The 24,171-nt window shown below is 38.5% G+C and overlaps 1 protein-coding gene across 3 annotated transcripts in view; it reads left to right on the top strand.

Moving 5' to 3' along the window:
* myt1b (myelin transcription factor 1b) overlaps positions 1 to 6,365 on the top strand; it is a 50,091-nt gene extending 43,726 nt beyond the window's left edge. For 2 of the 3 annotated variants that reach the window (XM_052031421.1, XM_052031419.1), the window contains 2 exons: positions 217 to 360; positions 5,796 to 6,365. In XM_052031421.1, coding sequence (XP_051887381.1) covers positions 217 to 360; positions 5,796 to 5,939 — 288 coding nt within the window. In that variant the 3' untranslated portion in view covers positions 5,940 to 6,365. The remainder of the gene's footprint in view (positions 1 to 216; positions 361 to 5,795) is intronic. The other variant, XM_052031420.1, reaches the window with a different exon arrangement.
* The last annotated feature ends 17,806 nt before the right edge of the window (positions 6,366 to 24,171 follow it).

Genomic DNA, 24,171 nt, shown 5'->3' with positions numbered 1-24,171 from the left:
TTCATAACGTATTCTTCAACAACCATAGTAGTTGATAGTATTTGTTACTTTCAAGTACTCTTAAAGTGTTTAATTCCAAATTGTCTGAAATAATGCTGACAGAAAGGGAAACAACTGTAGGTGTCTAATTACATGTATTAATCAGATTAGAAGAAGAGTCTAAAGTGTTTTAGTGTTTACTGAATCAATGGACTAACATTCAGTGCTTTTGTTCAGATTTCCAGCATGGAAAAAAATTTGAAAACTATCGAGGATGAAAATAAAGTAATTGAAGAGCAAAATGAAGCCTTATTTAAAGAGCTGGCAGGGTTGAGTCAAGCCCTGATTCGTAGCCTTGCTGACATCAAACTGCCTCAAATGGTAATCCATCTTGTACTGAATTATATGTTCTTTAAAATACCTGATAGGTCAAGATGATACACTGTATAACATTATCCTGTTGATATGGAGGGTAATTTTATAACTTTTTGCTGGTGATGCAGTATTTTATTCACTATGAGTTCATACTGGGAATTCTAGAATTGAGATGAGAGGGCCAACTGAATTTTCTGTCCAGAATATTCGTCTATATTAGGAGTCAAAATCAGTATTGATTATCTTACCAGATCTCTGCCACACCATTAATATTTGGTTTTGATTTATTATAGCCATGATTCAACAATGTAATTCAGATACTTTGATGTTCGGCATAATCTTCACTCCTATGAGTTTTGTCAAGATTGCAAACAAGATAAAATAACTATCTGCTACATTGAAGTCCCAACTGTTGTAGCCATGTATTTCTGCGATGCTGTGCTTGTTTAGATTTATTTAACCTTTCACTCATTGTGCCATTTGTTTGTGTGCCCAGTATTCCATTAAACCAGCTGTACCATGGGGTATTCAGTCTACCTCTGAGGCAGATATGAAACGTTGGCCAATATTCAGTTGCAAGATGGAAACACTATCTTCTGCTGTCACACCAAATCTTACATTTTCTACATTATACTCCATTTGCTAAATTGTTTCCCACTCACAACTGTGCTGGTAGAGCCACTGCCTTGCAGTGCCAGCGTACTGGGATCAAATTGATCTTTGGTCCTATCTGTGTGGAGTGTGCATGTTCTGTTTGTGACTGTGGGTTTCCTCCAGGTGCACCAGTTTCCTCCCATATCCCAAAGACATGCTGGTTGGTATTTTAATTGGCCACTGTAAATTGCCTCTCATGTGTAGTTGAGTAATAGATCCAGGAAGATAATGTAGAAAATGGGGTGAGAATGTAGAGAGAATAAAAAAATGGGATTAATGTAATGCAGATGGATGTCTGATGGTGGGTGCAAACTTGGTGAACTAAAGAGCTTGTTTCTGTACTGTATCACTCTATGATTCTATATCTATATCCCTCTGCAGCCTCCTTCTGTCCTCTTCATAACTTACTTTCCTAGCTATCTTTGTGTCATCAGCAAATTTAGCAACCATATCTTAAGTGCTTTCATCCAAGTCATTTATATAACACCTACTGTGTTATTATTATGAGCCTTACAATTGAAGGGTTTGTAATTCTTCAGAAGCTTCCTGTTTGTGTTTCCAAGTAGGTAACAAGTAATACAGCAGCTGCAATGAGACATTTAACAATGTTGTTCATAATCCCTTTTACATATGTGCATCTATAGAGGACACAGTATATTTTTCAGCCACTTACCAGTAGGGGACAACTGCACCCATCAATAAATAAGTATGTGACATGATCTTTATGATCTGCATTAATAGAATACTCTGTTGGTTCTAGTAAGAGAACCATTACGGATTGTGAGCTAGGGCTCATTGCTAGATCTACAGTATGTTGTCACTTGTGATCTGATTGCTCTGGTATAGCTTCTGTGTTTGATATTGACATCAGAATTAACCCTGTTTCCTGAGGTGGTGAATTATCTAGTTTGCTATCTTATAGGCTCTTTTAGAATCTATTCTCGCAGTTTTGATATAGTCCAGATCCGCAAGCTTTAAAAGTATAGGCCTCAAATGCCAGAACAGAAGGGCAATAAATGTCATATGGTGATAACCTTTGTGCAGAAATGGTGATTACTTACTAAATCTCATTAAAAAATTGACCAAGTAAAATTATTTCCTTAATTTTTAAGAAGTAGCTATATTGATAACAGAAAATATATTTTCTTTCTTTCCTGTCTAATAGAAGACCCATGAAAAAACAAGTAGAATTTTGGAAATTGTCTTCTGAGTTCTTGTTCAGCCAAAAAGAATCAATTTTAGGAGCATTGTTTATCATTCAATCAGAGCCCACATTGCAGATGCAACCACATTTGCATAGATGGCTCAGAACAATAAGCTAAAATAGATGTTAGATGCATGTGAAAACAGGTAAAAGTCTCCTCAATGACTCAAGTTAAAGGACTCTTGGCTGTTTTAAAGCTCCTGGCTGAATAGGGGTCTTTGGAACCTAGAGGAGCACGAATATTGGCCAATTCTATTTATTTCCACAAGCTGCTGCCTCACCCCTTACCTTTTCACTTACCTTTCAGGGCTTCCCATCAGAGTGCTGGCAATGATGCAAGCAGGACCACATTCATATTTCAAACAGAAGTGTAAATCGTTTTGGAAGGGCAACCGTTGCCCCAAATTAAACAAATATGGTCTGAAAACTAATGATACTTAGATTCTGGTCTCTGCTTAAGCCCAGTTACTGATCCAAAGCATAAGCATATTTGACAAAAGAATTTTTTGCAGTTTCATCTAGTAGAATAGGTAAAGGGAAACCAGTGGATGGGGTGTATTTGGATTTTCAGAAGGTTGTCAATAAGATGCCATACCAGGAACTATTAAACAAAGTTAGAGCACATTGTGATGGGAGGAACATATTGGTGTGGATTGAGGATTAGTTAATTGACAGAAAACAAAGAATATGAGCAAAAGGGTGATTTTGAGGTTAGTGGGCTACTTCAGTGAACGGTAGTAGAGCCACAACTGTTCCCAATCTAAAAGAATGATTTGGATAAGGGGATCAAATTTAATATATTCAAGTGTGCTGATGATACAAAGCTGGATGGGGGGGGGGGCATGAATTATGAGTAAGATACAACAAAGCCCTGGGAGGCTATGGATGGACTGAGTGAATGGTGAAGAGAGTGGCAGGTGCAATATAATATGGAAAATATGAGGTGTTTTATGAAAATTGCCCACAACTCTTTGGTAGAAAAAATAGAAATGTGGAATATACTTAAGTAGTGAGAGTTTGAAAGATGTTGGTGTTCACAGGGACTTGATGCCCTTGTAAATGAATCACTGAAAGTCAGCATGCTGGAACCGCAAGCTTTTAGGAGGGCATGTGGTATGTTTATCATGGTGCAAGAGGAACATCTTACTACAATTACATAGAGTCTTGGTGAGACTGTGCTGGGAACACTGTGTACAGCTCTGGGCTCCCTCCTTAAGGAAAGTTACACTTGCAATGAAGGAGTAGAGCAAAGGTTCACCAGACTGATTTCTGGGATGAGATACTGTCCTAGGAGGAAAGGTTAAGCAGCATGAGCCTATGCTGTTAGAGTTTAGAAGTGTTAGAGCTGATCTCATTGAAACATACAACATTCTTATGGAGCTTGACAAGGTAGATGCTAGAATGATGATTTCCCTTAACTGAGATGTCTGGAACCAAGGGTAACAATCTTAAAATAAGGGTCAGCCTTTCAGGACATAGCTAAGAAAAAAAGTGTTCACACAAAGGGTAGTGAGTCTCTGGAATATCCAAGAGGTTTAGAGAGGTTCAATCCTTGAGTGTACCAAAGATCAAAAGATTTTTAGATGCTCAAGGGAATAAATGAATTTCGGGTTAGTACAGGAAAGTGCCACTGAGGTAAAAGATCACCCGTATTCTTAATGAATGGCAGATCAGGCAGAAAAGCTCAAGTAGTCTATTCCTACTTGTATTTTTTATGGCCTATAATAGAATTCCACCTATAGTACTGGTTAAATGAACTGAATGTGATGCCTGAAGAGACAGATGAGATAAGATTGTTATATTTAGGTTTTCTCAGTCGCAGAAGTTGCCTTGTAATCATTATATTATGTGAAATAGGTTTTTATTGAAGGAATGAAGCAATCTACTCTTAGAATTGAGTAATTACCTATTTCACTTGCTGGAAAAATGAATTAGTCCATGTAATATCAGACAAAAAAATAAAGCATGGATTTGTAAGGATAGGGGATTGATATTTAGTTAGTTAGTATAATTACTGTTGAATTTTTAATGCTTTCTTTGCAGTTATGCCATTTTCATGAGAAAGTTCAAATAATAAACTTTGAGCATATCAATCCTGTTGAAACAAGCAAAATAATTGTGGCTGAAAGTATATTAAAAGCATGAGCAAAAATCATCTCTGGCATTACAGAATCCATCAGAAGTTATTGTGATCTACAAAGGCTTCCATTTGGGGAATTAACATGGGTTAAATCTTGCCAAGAATTGAGATTTAGACAACTTTAATTTCCACAATGGGTTAACAGCCAGTGTTTTGCAGTTATGACATTTGCATCTCTTTACAGTATTTGTGAAACAAGCACTGTTAGAATTGTGTACTGCAACAGTGAGATCTAAAACTCAACTAAAAGTAAACAGGGCACCTTTTGACTTTTCTCAGGAACATTCTGCATTGCTTGTAATTACAGCAATATGTGAACTTTGTTAAAATGCAAGTTTTATTTTCAGTAGATCATGCTTTGAAGTGCATTGAATTGGTCCTAACTAATCATATGGCTATATTACAAATGGCCTTCTAAATTTAGAAGGTATGCACAAAAATGTCTATTCCAAATTTCTGAAATAACCATGAATATCAGAATTTTTTCATGTGTATTTAAAATAAAAAATCTCAACAATTTTCCTGATTATTCTTAGCCAGGAATCTGAATTATATATTGTTCCAGAAATGTATTATGTTTTTAGTCTTGTTTACCAGTGTTCATGCAATCAGTTGCAGATCCACTAAAACTTTGGAAAATGGATATAGCAGCTCAACTTTGCCTTTCCTACCCTTCTCCTCTCTACCCTGCTCTGTCCCCTTCTGCACACCATTGACTTATTTCACAATATTGAGCACAATACAAGTACACATTGATTCTTTTTTCAGAAAAAAAATCGTGATCATAAAGTTTGTGATAACAAAAATGTAGATTTTGTTGACATCATTCAGCTTACTATGAGTTACACATAGTGACAGCATAACAGCCAGAGTATGGTCAAGCTTGGTAACCACACTGCTGTACATAATATATGAAATGTTACCTGCACACTGCACAGCTTTCAGAGAAACTAGCCTGCTTTCATTAGAATAAGTTATTATAGTTTCTGTTTCTTCCATTGTTTAAACAGTATATTTTCTGAATCAATCACTTTGTTTGCTGGAATTTAAAATATTTTCTGTGAGTCAAACACCCTACCAAGCTCCAACTTATTGGCTAGTAGTGAATCATAACAACAAAATTGCATCTTTACCATGCACTGAAAGCAAGAAAAGGGTTCTAAAATGGTTTCCTGAGGTTGTCCTGTGGCACAGTGCGGTGTTCAGTGACCCGGCCAAAAGATTGACTTATGGAAGCTGGGAGCTAGCTCATAGTCTAATCAAACGGTAGATGTAGAATGTGTAGCTAAGATTTGCTTTAAAAAGCTATAATAAGTATTCACATATTATAAAGATCACAGTGACAAGCTCCAGTCATACAAGGATCAAAATTTCACACTGTTCAGAATGACCTTGTTAGTCATTCATGTTTTAACACTTATTTTTGTTTCTGTTATTGTTCAGCAGGAACCAATCAGTGAACAGAACTTTGACACCTATGTTAATACCCTCACAGATATGTATACCAATATGGAATGCTACCAGAACCCAGAAAATAAAGCACTACTGGAAAGCATTAAACAAGCTGTAAAGGGCATTCAGGTCTAAAAAAAACATTGTATATGAACTGTTCAAGTATGCTGTAAATACAGTACATTTGTGATTGATATTGGTTTAGAAATATTTATAGCAATTACGAACATAGAAATTGCACTTGTTTAGAACAAGTAGTCCGTAACCTTATTGTGTAAATTTTAAAATAACGTTTAAATTGAATCTGGAAAGCAAATATGTAAACTATTCTGTATGTTGACTCTTCCTATTTATTTAATGTTTGTCTATTTATTTAACTTTGTTTTTAATCCAGATAAAACTGAATTTTTAAAAAAACATGTTTCTGGAGTGCATAAAAACAGTAATATTTTTTATGTTGCTCCAGTTTAAGCTGTTTTACGAAGTTAACACAAGTCAAGTTATTTTTGTATTGTATTATTTATTACTTTATTAATGTGATTTATTCCCTTTTTATGTGGAGTGAGAATATTTTATAACTGACATGTTTTGATAATTTTTCAGAAAGTGTTCTGATTTTATTAATATTTTTTCCTATTCATGAAAATATTTTTCAGACATTTGCCACCACTAAAGCAAAACTATGAATTAACTACTATTTATTTGATATTTAAGAAAATTAATTTAAAGAGTCCTTACTGTAATACTTAAGAGCCATTTTTTGTGATTGATGTATATTTATTTTGTAAGTCTATGTGTCTGTTATGTGACATTGGATTTGGGATCAGCATAGTCTGCGAACTTAAATGTATTGTAGAATGATGCAGTTAGAATCCTTCCTCTGAATGATTTGAACAGTTTCAAATAAGATGAAATGATAAGAAATTTTAATATGGGATGTTTACAGCCTTTTTACAGCAACAGCAGGTTTACAGAATTACGTTGCGGTTCTATTTCATTATTTCTCCATTGGACAAAATAAAACAGATAAAAAAGTCATTGGAGTAAACCACTCATCATTTCTAGGGCAGTAAGTACAAAAGGAAAGAGCAATTGCAGACTTCTGTACAATGTACTGGAGTCCTGCCATAGTTTAACACATTCCAGATACTGAACTGTGTTTGAATTTGTTGAAGTCTCAGGTCATTAATACTTGGGATCAGGGCATTAGTGGCATTCTTGCCTCACTGAAAGATATGTAATTTATAAGTTATGTTTGTAAATCAGAAAAAAACTGAACTTTGTTGCAGTGCTGAGTATTGTAATTATTTACTGAAATAAGCACTGTTCAAACACTGTTTTAGTGCAATTTTTGTTGTGATTGTGCATCCAAATGTATGTATCTATGTTAAAAGACAAAATTACTGTTTACTCGTATAAATACTTACATCTTGTTGTTCCATCTACATAATGAAATAAAACAAAACTAATAAAAAAATTTGATGAGCCTGATACTTACAGCTAAGAATCATGTTTCATATGCAGTTTTAATTATCTTTTTGTGTTTCTTTCATTATTGGTGTATTTCAGTAATAATTCTCACTCAAATCATGGCACCTGTTTTATGACAAGAAGGTACTGCTCAAGTGCAGCTGTGTTTTAGCCTTGCTTTTAGGCCATGTTATGTAATTGCTGAAAATAACAACAGTCTAAGATAATTTAGAGCTTAACTGCATTTGATGAAAGCTGTCTGAAGATTGACAGATAGTTGGAATCAGCATGAAGTAATGCCTTAGTTTTGAGAAACCTCTTAAATATCAGTGGATCTTCTTTGGCACTACTTGCTATTTTATATAATCACAAGTATATTATACAATGTATTATTCTTCTGTTAACATGTATATAAGATAGTCTGTACCTTCAAAGGCCAATTATTGTAATTAAGTACACTTGCAATAAATTAAAGGCTAATTGTTTCTGAGCAACTCACAGGTCAAATTTAAAGTATTTTCTGTGAGAAAGTTTACTCATAGATGCTTGTAAATCCTGAGCCTTTCTTCAAGATCTGAAACTCCAGAGAGGGGAATGGAAAAGTCAAGAGGGTTAATGTTGTGTTGGTAGTTAGCAGTGAAAGGATCTAGAGAGAGTAGGCAGCCAGAGGGAGGGGTCCAGGTGATTGGGAGTACTGAAGACGGGTGAAAGGATCCACGATTTGTGGTGAAGGATCCTGGCCAAAGAAATGGGCATGGAGGCAGAGGCAGCAGAAGAAGAGTTCCATGTCATGTTGAGCTCAGAATTCATTGGGATGAGGACATAGAGGGACAAAGCTGAGGCCTCTGAGAGATCAGAGAGGAGATCAGAAGGGTGATGAAAACATGGTAGGGGTGGGACTAGGGGGAGAGATGGGGGTCTGAGGAAAGTGAAGGAGAAGAATGATCCAAAGGGATATTGGAATGCAAGAGCTGTTGTTTCTCCCCTCTCCCTAAGTGGAGGTCATGCCCAGTCTACAACCTCTACATTCTTTTATCTTGTTTTGTCTATGTTCTTATCCTCTAACTCTCCTAATCACTAATTGACCAGATAACTTTGTTTACAGTTTATCCCTATGGTCACCCCAGTTTAATCCTATCAGAGACAGCCCCCCACTCCAGCTTAACGAGCCTCTTTCCTTCCCAGTTCTGACAAAGGAACTTGGACCTGAAACATTGACTCCATTTCTCTTCCCACAGATGTGTCTTGCCCTGCTGAGTATTTCCAGCTTTTCCTGTTTTTTTTATTTTAGATTTACAGGATCTGCAGATTTTGATTTTCAATCACTTCATTGTGTCAGTGAACAGTGGAAAATGCTTATAAGCTTCAGGTTCTATGTAAAAAAGCACTCATTATTAAGGTTTTTTCTCCCCCTTTGTTTTAAGATGTTTCATTCTCAACAAAAGATGACAGCAAATGACCTTGAGGGTTCTTCAGTTTGATTGCACAACTATGACTGAATAGCCATGGACACCCAGTATTAAATATTCTGCTGAAGCTTTTGTCTGCACAGGGAAATGAGAGCTATGGGTAATGAATCCTCCCCTATTGAATTACGAGGGGAAATAACACACATTAGAACACACGGTGATGCAAACATTTTAGAAGACCTCACATTGTAGCATCAGGGCAGCTAATGCTCAATCTATATACTTATGATAATGATATACAGTTCTACCATCAGCTAAATTCCACTGTATTATACTTCTTCCATGACCTTTTACTCTCGGTCACAGTGGGTACTATCTATCTTTTGGAAGTAAATCAGCAAAATGTCTGAAAGTTACATATAATGCCTGAAGGCAGACCCAAAAAATAACTTGACTCGTTACATGTACAAATATATATAATTATTCAGCTGTCAGAAGATGGTTGTATCTATTACAGTCCTTTCCACTTATTCTGAGCAGTTTGGTGTTCACAGTATGTGTTGGGTGGTTTATATTAATTTACATTGCAAGCAGAACTGGAGGAGAAGCTTTAATTACAAACACTAGTCAACAAATTCTCAGTCTAGAATTATTTAAATTGGGAAGTTTTGAATGTTAATGAAAGCTTTGAGTATCACTGAACATGTGAAATCCTCTGTTGGCAACTAAGTAAAATAAAACACACAAGACTTAAAGCTGCCCCTGCTGAAACATGTGTCCACAATTCTATAGAATTGCAGAAATTTATAGGCAGAAGGAGGCCAGTCAGCTCATCAACTCCATGATAAATCATATTTCTCCTAATCCCACGTCAGCTCTTGGTCCTTAACCTTGTAACTTTTTTACACGTTTCCTCACCCAGGTACTTGTTATGTGTCATGACGGTTTCTGCCCCTACCATCTTTTCAGAGAGAGAGTTCCAGACCCACGCAATACTCTGGCTGAAATTAATTTTCCTCAGTTCCTCTTTGATCCAACTAGTTACCTGGAATTTTTCAAGCTGAACATGAACGTACCTGCTATGGGAAATAGGCCCATCTCATCCATTCTGCAGTCTACTCATAATTTTCTACATCTCTTCCAACATCCTCAGTAGTTGGAGGCATTTTATTACCATGGATAGTTGCAAATTGACTATGAATATATCGTATTCAACAAGGATTGAGATCGCCGTGCAAACAGGCTTTGGAGTTTTGTGTCATTTTATTTGAGTTTTTCAAACACTAATCAATGCAGCCAGAGTGGAAGAAATTTGTCTTTGGTTGCTGGTGATTGATAATAATATGCTTACTGTTGAATAGTTCTTAAATGTTTGTGAACATCAGGGACATAATCATTCAAAAGCTTTGACTGCCAGTTTTGCCTGGAGACATGATTTAACCAGCTCTCCAAGTGTTTCAGTGGGATTTACAATCACATGCAGAGCCTTGCTGATCATGTCAGAACTAGCTCACTCGGGAAGTTTGAAGGCTTGGCAGGCAGGCAAGAGGAGGGCACGGGCAACAAGGAAAAGTCTGTCCAATGTGTTTGAGAATGATTACCACATTACGCACAATGTCATATGTTATTAATAAAATGGAGCAATGTTTAAGGTGGACTGTCCTTTAAGATGACTCTAATGTAGTTGCTGTAAATAAACTCTTCTTAAGCAGTTCCTCTGGATCAAGATGACTTCATTCCACTTCAATGTGGTCTGTTCTCAGGTGGTTGATAAGGCCAGTGTGGCTCCGTGCAGACTCTGCTGCAGTTGAGCAGAGGTTGATGGAGGAGACAGATAAATAGTTTGGGAACTGGTGTGCACCCTCTGCCATTTGTGCTGGCCTTCCGTGCTCCCAGTGCATGGGCTCAAGGTTCTCAATGCCATTCTAAATGCTCTTTCTCCACTTTAAGTTGAGATGGGCTAGGGTTTCCCAATGGCCATTTGGAATTTTATACTTTTTCATGGAAACTTTCAGAGTATTCCTGAATCTTTTCCTCGGACCATGAGGTAATCTATTGCCATGATATAGAGCTAAGAGAAAAGTGTTTGCTTCAGAAGTCTGGTGTCAGACATATGACAGATGTGGGCTGCCCATTGGTACCACCTAAGTGCAATTAGGGCTGCAGTGCTGGGAATGTTGATCTGGGAAAGCACACCAAAGTCAGTTCCTGCCAAGGAAATTGGAGGAATATGTGGGGACGGTGAAGGTGGTACCTTTCCATTGCTTTGAGGTGCCTGCTATAGGTTATTTCTCAGAAGCAAACAGGAGGGCAGGATCATTGTTGCTCAATAGTCATAGGCAATAATGAATTTCATTACTGGTGTCCGCCTTCACTGAGATGTGGCTCCCAGAATATGAGAACTGGCCTGTGTTTTCCAGGGTCTCAACATTTTCATCTTAGATCACACAGAATTTAATTTTCAGAGAATTTTGCAAATCAAAATATGCCTGTTTCACGTTGCCAATCAAAAGAATCCAGTGTTTAGGAATGTTTCCATTTGTAACAAAGAATGTTTCTGGAAAATGGGATCTTTACACTGAACTGTATCGATTTATTGCATGCAAATGTGTTGATCAAGGTAAGTCGGATGAAGTGCTGTTTTGAAAACACAAGAGTACTTCTATCTTAAGTTCAAAAACTTGAATTGTTAAGCCAAGGCTCAGCTTAACTATAGTTTAATTGTTATTTGGTCAGAAGAATGGAATGTGCTTGTCATTTTCAAGCTGAAGATTGGAAGTCCAGATCAGATAATTTTATCTTTAGCAAAATACAACATCTGAGGCATAACGACAGCTTACTGGTGTACTGTTTTTAATGTATTATGGAGGAATAATGACTGTCACTCTCTAATCTAGCAGAGCTAAGTGAAAATGTCCACTTGCTGCAAGGTGTAGGAGAAATACAATAAATTAGAGATTTGATCATCTGTTGACCTTCACAATGTATTTGTCATACAACAAATAACTTTTGAAGAGTTGCAGTAACATCTTGCACCAAAACTGATTATTTAAATTGTGTGAAGACCCACATTTTTATTTACAGATTCTTTTACAGAATGTAATTTTTTTGGTGACTGCATATAACATTCAAGAAAATTTTCCTCTGCATGTGTGCGCGTGTGTCTGTCTATCTGTGTGTTAGAGAAAGGAAATAGATTCCAAAATCACCAGTTTGACAAAACATTTTTACTGCTTGTATGTTATGAACGTTCTTATTAGACCACCGCATTTCTACAGTTCCATATCTTTGGACACCAGGTTGCCTTATGAATTAATGATGAACTATGGCAAGATGCTGTGCAAGTGTAGTGAAAGGACACATCATGAGCCATTACAGATCTATAGTTGCTAAAGGTTTAACATGGTAATGTGTGAGAAAGCTCAGAGAACTTCAGATTCCCATATTAATTGCTGATCAACTTGGACTGACCATGTACGTGAAGGATTATTTTTATGCCCATGCCAATATTGGTGGAGCTGAAGAGCAGATATATCTGCTTATATATAGTTCAGTTAGTAGACAATTTTCATAAGGAATCATTGAATCATATGATACTCTGACCAGCAAGCACCCATTTGCACTAATCCTACACTGATCCCATTCTATTCTCCCCACATTTCCAGCAACTTCCCCCAGATTCTTCCACTTCTCTACACACTAGGGGGGATTTGCAGTGGCCAATTTATCTAACAGCCTGCACGTCTTTGGGATATGAAAGGGAACTGGAACACAAGGAGGAAACCCATAGTCGTAGGGAGAACATGCACGCTCCATATAGACAGCACCAAAGGTCAGTTTGAGCCCAGGTCACTGGCACTCAGAGGCAGCGGCTCTAGCAGCTGTACCACTCTACCACCCGATACCTTTTATATCTTGTTTAAAAAAAATCATTGATAATCCTTGCAGTTAAATTTCAAATGAATTATGCTGTGAAGATCCAAACAGAACTTTTAATTCAAGGTCTGGGTGAGGAGCAATGCTGGTATCTCTGATCCAGCAAACCTGGTGCAAGATGGATTGAGAGACAAACGAAAGTAAGGTTAAAGTTTTAGTTTTGATTTCCTATTATATCAGGAACATATAATGGCTGTGCTGATCTTCCCTCCACACTGACTACAGAAAGGTACCCAGCCACATCCTCCTGTTTCATTTGTGCTCGATGCCCTGATAGCCAATTTGACTGAGTACACGTGGGATTTTACAGGGAATTATTTTCTGGGTTCACTGGAGTTCTTACAGGGATTTATTTAAAGGAGACTCTGACATTAAGCTCGTCATGCTTTCCAAGTCTGCAACCTAGCCGGGTTTGTCACTCATCACCTATATCTTGCATTCCTTTATTGAAAACTCCTCCCTCCCAAAAAGTTTTAAGCCTTTGCATCTACCTCTGCACTTACATACCTGACCAAATGACTAAATAAGTTAGGATAATGTGTATAATGCCATCTAGCCTTTTTAACAAAACCAAAATCTAAATTAATTCTTACAATATCAAATACTAATTATACAAAGTATAGGAAAGTTGCTCACATAATATTTGTGTTATAATAAGACAATAAGACAGAACAAAATTAGGCCATTCAGCCCATCGAGTCTGCTCTGCCATTCGATCATGGCTGATTTATTTTTCCTTCTCAACCCCATTCTCCTGCCTTCTCCCCGTAACCTTTGTCACCCTTACTAATCAAGAACCAATCAACCTCCACTTTAAATATACCCAATGACTTGGCTTCCACAGCCATCTGTGGCACAAATTCATCACCCTCTAGCTAAAGAAATTCCTCCTCACCTCTGTTCTAAAAGGACATCCTATTCTGAGGCTGTGCCCTCCTAGACTCTCCCACTACTAGGAACATCTCTGCATATCCACTCTATCCAGGCCTTTCAATATTTGGTAGGTTTCAATGAGATCACCCGTCATCCTTCTAAACTCTAGCTAGTATGGGCCCAGAACCATCAAATGTTCTCAAGTTAACCCTTTTATCCCTGAGATCATACTCATAAACCTCCTCTGGACCCTTTCCAAAGCCAGCACATCCTTCCTTAGATATGGAGCCCAACACTGCTCTCAATACTCCAAGCATGGTCTGATCAATGCCTTATAAAGCCTCAGCATTATATCCTTGCTTTAATATTCTAGTCCTCTCAAAACCAATGCCAACATTGTATTTGCCTTCCTTACTACTGATTCAACCTGCAATGAGGTAGAACTGCTTTATATTCTACGTGTCTGTGGCAGATCACTCTACAAAATCAAACAGGAATCCCAAATAATGAACCAATGTCACCTTTAGTAAAAGTAAACAGTTGTAATATGGTTACCATTATTAGAAAGTTACTGGATTCCCTCAAGTCATTCCAGGTTGTAATTATAATACAATTTGTTCAGAGCCAGTTATCTAACAGAATGAATAAGTTAAGGCTTCTTGTTAATTTTTATTCAATATTCCAATTGTATTGTTCAAATTGGATGTAAAATTATTTCCTGCTTAGCATTTGATTTTAATATTTAATTTACTATTTCTGTACTGTAGCTTCTAACAAATCCAAAGACCCCCGATGAATGCATCAATAGTTCAAGTCTGTATCATTACATGCTTGTAGTTGTATGAATGAATGTTGTGGAGCCGAACTATAGAGGTCAGGAATGTTCTTTGTGCTGAGGTAGCTAACGTCAGCCAGAACAGGATTGAAAGCTTACACTTTCCCATCAGTGTCCGTGGGGTGGGTACTGGTTGGAGGGTGTCAAAGAAAATAGGCAAGTGAACTTGGGCTTGATTCCTGCTGAGTAACACCTGCCAGGACATGCTTTTAGTTCACTGGTGGGAAAGCTGATGCAAAGAATTACAAAGCATATGATCACTTGAAGAATTTATCAGTTTCAGGCATTCCCAACAAGGCTTGTGGAGGCATAAGTGTTCCTTATTGACCTTAAGGATTTGTGAGTGTAAGAACCCTGAACAGTGGACAATGCCATATGTTTGATGTTTTATACCTTGGGCTGGAGCTTTCGCTTGTGATATTTGTGGGTGGAATCAGCCAAACCAGTACAAGGGATTGTAAAATTTTAAGCATGTGAGTAACACTCCAAACCTTTCCATTCATGTTCGCTGTAATCTTTTACACTGGTTTATAATTCAATTTGTAGAACCAGACTGCACCACAAATTTAAGAACATCCCAAGGCAGGATTAATGGGATTCTGCCATTTGCACTAATTAGGGAATGCTCTTCAAACGTTGATCATTTTCCTAGATGCACAGACGTTGGTAGTCATGCTTTTATTTGTTTTTCATAGTAAATAAAAGGTTTAATTATTAAATGAATTACTACTATGAACCAATATTATCATATGATTAGCTTGTGTTTTGTGTAGTCATCTTATGTGATTTAAAGTCAGCTTACCAACCAGGTGGAGGACTGGTCATCCTTATTGAAAATGCTTATTTTTGATCATAAGGCCATTTTCAGCTTTACTTATAAATTCGCAGTAATTTATCTCTCTTAAATACATCCAGAAATGCATTTTAATGAACAGAAAAGAATAAACAATTATTTTCTGTGAAACACTGCCCAATTGCATTGGTTTATGAAAGATTTCACTTAAGCAATTATGCAAATAAATATAGCTGATATGAGCTATAATCTAACTAAAGCAAATTCAGTGCATAATTGGATGCAATTTCCTGATTTCATCTGAAGTGGAAACCCCGACCTCTTGGAGTTCCAAAAATATATTGATAAACTGAAGGCTGTTGAAAATTATTAGCAGTTGAATTCATCAACTACACAGCTCCAAAATCCCCTGCCATAACTTCAATGGAAGATATGTCATTCCTCAAGGAATTCTGTCAAAATTTGGTGGAGTATTGGAAGAACTCTCTCAAGGTTACTGATTTAGGTCCCATTGTATTATTGGATATTTGCATTCATTAATGATCGGAATAAGAATATTAATAAAGCCCTTTGCAAATTCATCACTGAAAATAATGTGAACCCTGGAAAGATGGAATTCTCATCACATCACTACTTCACCACAAGGTTCACCAAAAATACAAAAATATATAGATTATAAACTATTAGTAATTTACATCACTTCATATGATTTTCCTCTGTGTATTATTTGAAAGAATTAATGCCTTTAAATTAACATTAACACCATTATTGGAACATCAAAGAAATGTCCTGCAAATACGTTAAGCCTTCATCTGCAATTACGGTAATTTATAGTCATATAAAATGTTATCCATTAGCAGAATACCTTTTTATAACTATTACCTAAATAGATATGTATATATTATCATATATTTTAGATAATTATATGCATTATATTTGTATCTTCCACAGAGCTCTGAAACCCCTTGAATAGAATATTCTGGAAAATATTGTGGATGATCTGGCAACATACCATTCCTAGCTGCACATGGTTTGTTGCTTTCAATTGTCCTCAGCATAATGATTCAAAGAATTGCAACATAAAAGAAAATGTCTTCACTGTCATTGAAAAAGACCTATAATACTATACTAAAATCCAGGCCTTTACTAGGTGACCTGCACATCAGCTTGCCTTTCATTCTCATTACTTTCTGTAAAATCTTGCTGTGCACAAATAACTGACAGATTTGCCCACATACCAAGTACATTTTCAAACCAATTAATTATAGGCAAAGCTTTTTGAGACATTTCAAAAGATGTGATAAAGTATGATTTAACCATAAGTGGTTCTTTTTTTCAGCCTCCTGAGAAGCATCTGCTTTCCACTTACCATCTCCCCACTGCTGAGATCAGTACTCAGTATGCAGAGAATCATAGGCATAAACCCGTGCCCCATTAGCATGGCACAGCGTACTGAAGCTCAGCGTGCATTGCAACGACATAGCCTTGTAAAAGAATTAGCCTTTTGAAAGAAACTTTGATTAGGAGTCACACTTGAATCATTCATTTACCAGCTGTTTCAACTAAATAAACTGTGCTTTTGTTGTTTTTGTAACCTGTGCAACTGGGAAAGTACTCCTTGACAAATCTCTCAATGATTCAATCTAGCCTAGTTTATTGTTCTGCCCTATCTATAATAATACAATTGCATTGAAAATTTAAGGCTCCAATCAATTACATATTTCAATAATTTTGCCTTCTTCATTTCTGTGGTTTATTTTAAGTCCAAATGCAAACATTCTTGAGCAATAATAATTTGCTTTTCTTCAGATCAAACAAATTTACTTTAACACTTTAATATATTCATTAGTTGTATCTGACAGATGGCAGATGATGTCAGGCTTTCATGGGAAAAGCATTGAACAGCAGGAGCACCAGCTTTCTGACTCACACCTAATCTGCTAATGTGCATAACTGTTTATAAATTGTAACCAAGGTTAACACAATGTTCCTTAGCAATTGATTTCAGGTTAGATTAGGATTGGAAATTAGTAACAAATTTACTAAGAATATCTAGAACAAAAGGTAGGTTAACTATCAAGAGCAAAGTTAAAACTTGTAAAAATTATGCAACTCTAGGAAACTCTTCAACATTTAAAAGAAAAAGCCTGTATTTATCTGCCACCTTCTCATATCTTCAGGCCATTTCAAAGCATTTTGCAATCTAATGAAGTGGTTTTGAAATGCAGTCACTGTTATTGCATGGGTAAATGTAGTAACTAATTACATACGGAAAGAGTCTACAAACAGAAAACAGAATGGCTAATCATTTATTCAGTTTTGGTGATATTTTGAGGCAATTTTGAACACTATTCACACCCTACCTCTTTGAATAGTCTGATTGAATCTCATTTCAACTACCAGAACTGGAAGAGAGTTCTTGGTGTTATCTGTTGCCTCTAATATTGCAGCAGTCCTTCAGAATTCCACTGGAACATTAGCCTACTCTAGGCATTCAAGTAGATTAAGGAACTCGGATAATAATAAGTTTTTAAAAAGTTTTACCTTCTACAGCATAAAACGAGGCGATATGGCCCATCGATTCTATGCCTGCTCCCAGATCATTCCCATCAGTTCCATTCCCCTACTTATTTCTCTGCATTTTGTTCACTCTCCCATGCTCATTAACTCCCCCTGATACTTCTACTACCACCTATACTAAGGGCAATTCACAGTAGCCAATTAACCTAGCAGCGTATCTTTGGTTTGCAGGAGAAAACTGGAGTACCTGGAGTAAACCCATGCAGACACAGAGAGGATGTACAAACTCCACACACATGCAGCCAAGGTCAGGAATAAACCTGATGACTGGAGCTGGAACTGTGGCAGCAGAACTACTGAGTGGACCCACAACCAGTACCAACTTGTCTGGTTTTACATGTTATTCCCACAAGCGCAAAATATCTCAGATCTATTTTTATCCAAAGTGAATGTGCTTGATCTTGAGACTTTTGGGAAAACTAGCAAAGTTTTGTTTAAAGTGCCAAACACCAGAAGGAAAATGGTTCTCTTCAACTTAGCTGCACTGTTAATCCCCAGTTCCCTCCAAACAGATTTCATAATCAGATTTGGTTTTAGGAGATGGACTGCTCTCCATACTTATATGTATAATGGTACAGATAGTATTTCTGTAATTGAGCACTAAAGTGGATTCCAACCTCTTATTCATGTGTAGACTTCCAATGGCAATATTCATATATGAAATACTGTTCTCATGATATCTCTGATGTCAGTATAGTGAATTATGGTTTATGCATACATGATGATGTCATGGGGAGGATTATGATTAACTCTTTCAGAACAAGAAGTTTATTTGATTCACGAAAGCCAATAAAATAAGGATTGCCAAGCTTTAAAAGATGATTCTATGTTTAGCCATTGGTTGCTACCAGCTCCATTACTCTTTGGATTAACAGCTGGTGAAAGGAGCATTGTAAGAGCTGATGTATTTTGGTACTGGTTTTGTGAGGTTAAAGTATGATGCAGACACACTTGGACTACACACATAGAATTGGCCAGGTTTGGCAGCAGTTAATGCTTTAGTTATTTAGAGCCAATGCATGGGGTTTACTGTAGCTCCAAATGTAACATACATTTAAAGTGATTCTGTAATGATTTCCTCATGTATTCTGACTCCTCAATCTTAACAAATGACCTAAAATGGATTTTTATTGGCTTCCATGTAGATTACTTAAGAACATAAATTTTTAAAGTAAGTTTTACTGTGGCAATGAGTTTCCTAACTGGAGAAATTAAAGACAATTTCCTCAAACTGGAGTTTAGAACAATAAAAGGTGACTTCATTGCTACAAGAGCGTGGGGGACTTTATCAACAAGGAAACTCAGGTGGAAGCTATTCCAGTTCTTGTGCATCAGGGCCACCATGCACAAGTCCCTGGACAATGGGGGTAAAGGTGTCCCCAGTGTTGCCCTCCTCATGATAACCACCTTCATCTGTGGCTGCATCAGGCTGTGCGTGGAACCCAAGTACGTGGGCACCAAGTGTCACTACTTACTGAGGTTCTACCTGTCCCTGCTGTTGCGAAGGATGGGCCTGGCCCCACGGCCACACGGTGTCCCAGTCAGCTGGACGCTGCCACACTACCTGTCCTTCGTGGAAAAGTTCTTCCAGCCCAATACCTTTGAGCACAAGTCCGTCAGGCAGTGGTCAGCATGGAACATCCTGCAGGCACTGCAGGAGAAGGGCTCAATGGATACTGTGGGGTGGTTCCCTGAGCAGACTGTCCAGACCATCTGACAGAATGCCTCATTGCCAGAACTCACCAACAAGCACCAAGACCTCACTTGGCTGGCGGTGAGAGGGGCCCTCCCAGTCAGATCCTTCCTGTATGGTTGGATCCTCACTCCCAGCGCGCGCTGTCCCTGGGAAGATTGCGCTGGGGACGAGACGGTCGCCCGCCTCTTTGCGGGCTGTAGGTTTGCGAGGAGGGTGTGGCGAAAGATGTAGGGGTCCGTGTCACAGTTCATCCCCAGCTGCAGCATAACAGAGGATTCTCTGATCTACGGGCTGTTTCCAGGGACACACACAGAGACGGACATCAACTGCTGCTGGAAGGTCATCAACTCGGTGAAAGACGCTCTTTGGTCTGCCCGAAACTTGTTGGTCTTCCAGCACTGCAAGATGTCCATAGGGGAATGCTACTGACTGGCACATTCCAGGCTGCAGGAGTACGTGCTGAGGGACGCACTGGACCTGGGTGCAGCCAACGCAAAGGCTCGGTGGGGAAGGACTACAGTTTAGGGTTTCTTCTGCCTCTGGAGAGGGAGGGGCGGGGACAGGCGAAAAAGCCCCAAAATATTGTAAATACGGAAATGGGTAGCTTCCAGGGAGCCACACGTGGCATCGGTGCTGTTTTCTATATAAAAAGGTAACACTAATGAATGATCTGTACAAGAATGTAAAGGTTTGCACTGTTTTGTAATTGTATATAGTTTGTCTTTTGTTATGAATAAAGTTTATTTTGTATATAAAAAAATCAGTCCATCCAAGTCCCTACACACATCTGCAGCCAATCTGCCCTCTCAATCACTGCCAGCCTCAATAATAAATGTCAAAGTGAGAGGCAGTGTTGTTGCAGCTTCATGTTCCCTGGATTCAGATATCATTTTCAGTCAAGGTAATTTTTTTATGGAAAGGAAAAGTTCCTGGCACATAAATGCCCACAGAGCTTTATCTGGAGATTTCTAAAGGGAAGAAACAATTCTTAAAACAGTATTTTTGCTTTCTACCTACAGACTTGCATTTGCATTTGACCTCTTATGATAGATTTAAAACTGGCCATTTGTTGGTCCCACTTTCCACTGATGTACTTGTATGAGGAGATTGGCTGGAGATTTTCCATGTGCTTTTCATTTATTTATTCATTCATTTTGCAGTATCTAGGCATTGCTGGCAAGAAAGTGTTTACTGCCATCCTTAATTGCCCTTGAGAAGGTGGTGGTGAGTTGACTTCTTGGATCACTGAAAAGGTACTCCCACAGTTCCAGGAAGTAAACCCAGTCACGTTGAAGGAATGGTGACATTTTTCTAAGTCAGATCATGTACGACTTGAAGGGAAACCTGCAGGTGGTGCTGATCCTGTATAAGTCTGATCCTTCCTGGTAGTAGAGGATGGGAGTTTGGAAGATGCTGTCAAGTCGTCGAGTTTATTGTCATATGCACAAGTACATGTCTGCACAGGTGCAATGAAAATCTTATTCGTGGTCATATCACAGGCACTTAGCATCATATAAGCAGCATTCACAAGAAAAACAAATTAACCATAAATTATACACAATTTCTGCAAGAAAGAACACAAGTAGAACAAAAAAGTCCATTTCAGTGCACAGTGATCATAGTGTTGCTGAACTGTAGTGTTAGGGTTTTGCTGGTTGGTTCAAGGACCGAATGGTTGAAGGGAAGTAGCTGTTCTTGAACCTGATGTTGTGGGACTTCAGGTTTCTGTGCCTCCTGCCCGATGGTAGCTGTGAAAAGATGGCATGGCCCAGATGGTGGGGATCTTTGATGATAGATGTTGCCACAGTAACCTAGGGGAGTAACTGCACGCTGGTGGCAGAGGTATTGAATGATTAGTTTGGTGGATAGGGTCGTAATCAATGGTGTGCTTTGCTCTGGATGGTGTTAAGCTTTTTTGGTGTTTTCTGAGATGTGGGTGCAATTGGAAAGAATTGTGCACTCCCAACTTGTGCTTTGCAAATGGTAGAAAAGTTTTTGGGGTGACAGGATTTGCTTCACTCATTGCAGAATACCCAGCCTCTGATCTGCCGTTGTAGCCGCAGTATTAATGTGACTCATCTAGCTGAGTTCCTGTTCATTGTGACACCCAGGTTGTTGACAGCAGGGAATTTAGCAATGGTAATACCATCAAATGTCAAGGGTCAGTAGTTAGACTCTCTCTCGTTGGATGTGGCCATTGCCTGCCAATATTCTGCCTCTCATTGGCCCATGCTGAATGGTGTGTAGGATTTGTGGCATACAGGCATGGACAGCTTCATTTGATGAGAAGTTATGAATGGGGGTGTTTGCAATTACCAGCAAACATCCCCACTTCTCACCTCATGGTGGAAGGAAGGTGGTTGATGAAGCAACTGTAGATTGCTGGGCTCAGGACACTGACTCGCTCACTCATGCAGCAACACCTGGGGCTGGGATGATTCACCTCCAACAACCACAGCCATCTTCCTTTGTGCAGGGTATGACTCAAACCACCTTTGCTGCTCACTGACCACCACTTTCACAGGATCCTTTTGTGCCAGACTTGGTCAAATACTGCCTTGATGCCATGGGTACTCACTCTCACCTCACCTCTGGAATTCAGCTCCTTCATCCATATTTAATTGAAAACTACGATGAGGTCTGGAGCCGAGTGGTCAGGGCAAAGCCCAAACTGGGCATCAGGAAGCAGGTTATTGGTGAGTAAGTGTCACTTGACAGCACCGTCAATCCCAGCTTCCATCATTGTGCTAATAACTGAAAACAAACTGACTTTGCGGTAATTGTAGGTGCACTTGAACAATTTGACTAGCGGTACAATTTTTTTCCAGAGCACAGGTCTTCAGAACTATAACTTGGATGTTGCTGGGTCCCATAATGAACAGTGCCCTTGGTTATTCTTGATATCATATAGATCAAATCGATTTGGCTGAAAACTGGCTTCTGTGTTGATGGAAATCTCAGGAGGAAACTGAAATGGATCATTCACTCAGCACTTCTGCCTGAACCAGGTTGTGAATGATTCAGCCTCATCTCCCACAATCACTGTGGATGCAGATATTCACACAACCTCCTCCTCCCATCAACTATTTAATTGTCCACTACCATGCGTGACTAGATATGGTAGGACTTCAGAACTTTAATCAGACCATTGGTTCTTGATATCTCATTTTTAGGCATGTTTGGCGTTGCTTCCAGTCTGCCCTTCTGCATTCCTCATTGAACCAGGGTGGATCGCTGGCTTAACAATAATAGTAGAATGTTGCAGGTAAATGAGACTGGTATAAACAGAGAGCTATGACTCTATGATTCTAAAGAATGAAGGATGTACTGGGCCATGAGGTGACAGATTATAGTGTTGTATATTTCTGCCGTTATTAATGGTTCACTATGCCTCGTGGATCTCCAGTTTTGAGCTGTCAGATCTGTTCTAAGTCCATCCCATTTATCATGATTTCACTGCCACATAACATGATGGAGGTGTCCTCTGAGTGAATGCAAGACTTTGTATCTGCCAGGACTATGCAGAGGTCACTTCTCCCAGTGCTTTCTTGAACAGATACATCTGCCACAGGTCGATTGTTAGGGATGAGGTCAAGTAGGTTTATCCCTTGTGTTGATTCACTCATTTAGATAGTTTGTTATATACTTCTCCAAGCTCACCCTGAATCCAAAAAAATAACCTGCTGGAGGAGGTCAGTGGGTCAACCAGCATCTGTGGAGGCAAAGGGATAGTTGACATTTCAGGTTGAGATCCTGTCTCCTTGAACTGTTCCTCCAGCAATTTATTTCTTGCTCCAAATTCCAGCATCTGCAGCCTCTTGTCTCTCAGCCTGAATCCATCGACAAAGAACATAGAATATAAAACATAGAAGAGTCCTTTCCAGCACAGGAACAGGCAGTGCATTCCAGGCACCCACCACGCTCTGTGTAATAAAGCTTGGCCCACACATCTCCTTTGAACCTACCCTCTCTCACCTTAAATGTATGCCCTCTAGCATTCGACATTTCAACCCTGGGAGAAAGATACTGGGTGTCAACTCTATCTATGCTCCTCATAATCTATAAACTTCTGTCAGGTCTCCCCTCAGTCTGCCACTCCAGAGCAAACAACCCAAGTTTATCCAACCTCTCTGCATAGCACATGTCCTCCAGTCCAGTCAGTATTATGGTAAACCTCTTCTGCACCCTCTGAAGAGCCTCCACATACTTCCTATAATGGGGCAACAAGAATAAACCAGATTTTTATAAAGCTGCAACATAACTTCCTGACTCTTGAATTCATTGCCTCGACTAATAAAAGCAAACATAACATATGCCTTCTTTACTACCCTATCTAGATGGGAAAATCTAGTCAAGGCTCACGGAGCCCCACAGCCCAGAACTCTTCCAAAATGTTTATTAAAGCCGAACAAATGCCACAATGAAATAATATAAATGCAAACACAGCAAATAATGACCTAAGATATTGCATGAAATTATCAAATATATGAGGTAAAATGCTACAAACTGCCATGCACTAAAATGTCCTCTGTATTCTATACTTTAAACAGCTTTAACCCTTAACTGTAACCTATGACATACATTTACAAAAATGTCATCTCTCTTTCTACAGGTGGTTAATTATTTTTTGCAGTTTCTCTGCCAGCTATTAGTTATCTTTAAATATTACCTACTCTCTAACCATCGATATTTTGATGTTAAACTTATGCTGGTGTCACTTCAGAGTGTGGATCAATTCTGTCTACAGCTCCTTGCAAGTTGGTCCTCAGATCTTC

The sequence above is a fragment of the Pristis pectinata genome, chromosome 16 (genome assembly GCF_009764475.1).
Source record: "Pristis pectinata isolate sPriPec2 chromosome 16, sPriPec2.1.pri, whole genome shotgun sequence".
NCBI lineage: Eukaryota > Metazoa > Chordata > Chondrichthyes > Rhinopristiformes > Pristidae > Pristis > Pristis pectinata.
The sequence above is the reverse complement of the archived record's forward strand: the minus strand, read 5'-3'. Positions and strand labels throughout refer to the sequence as shown.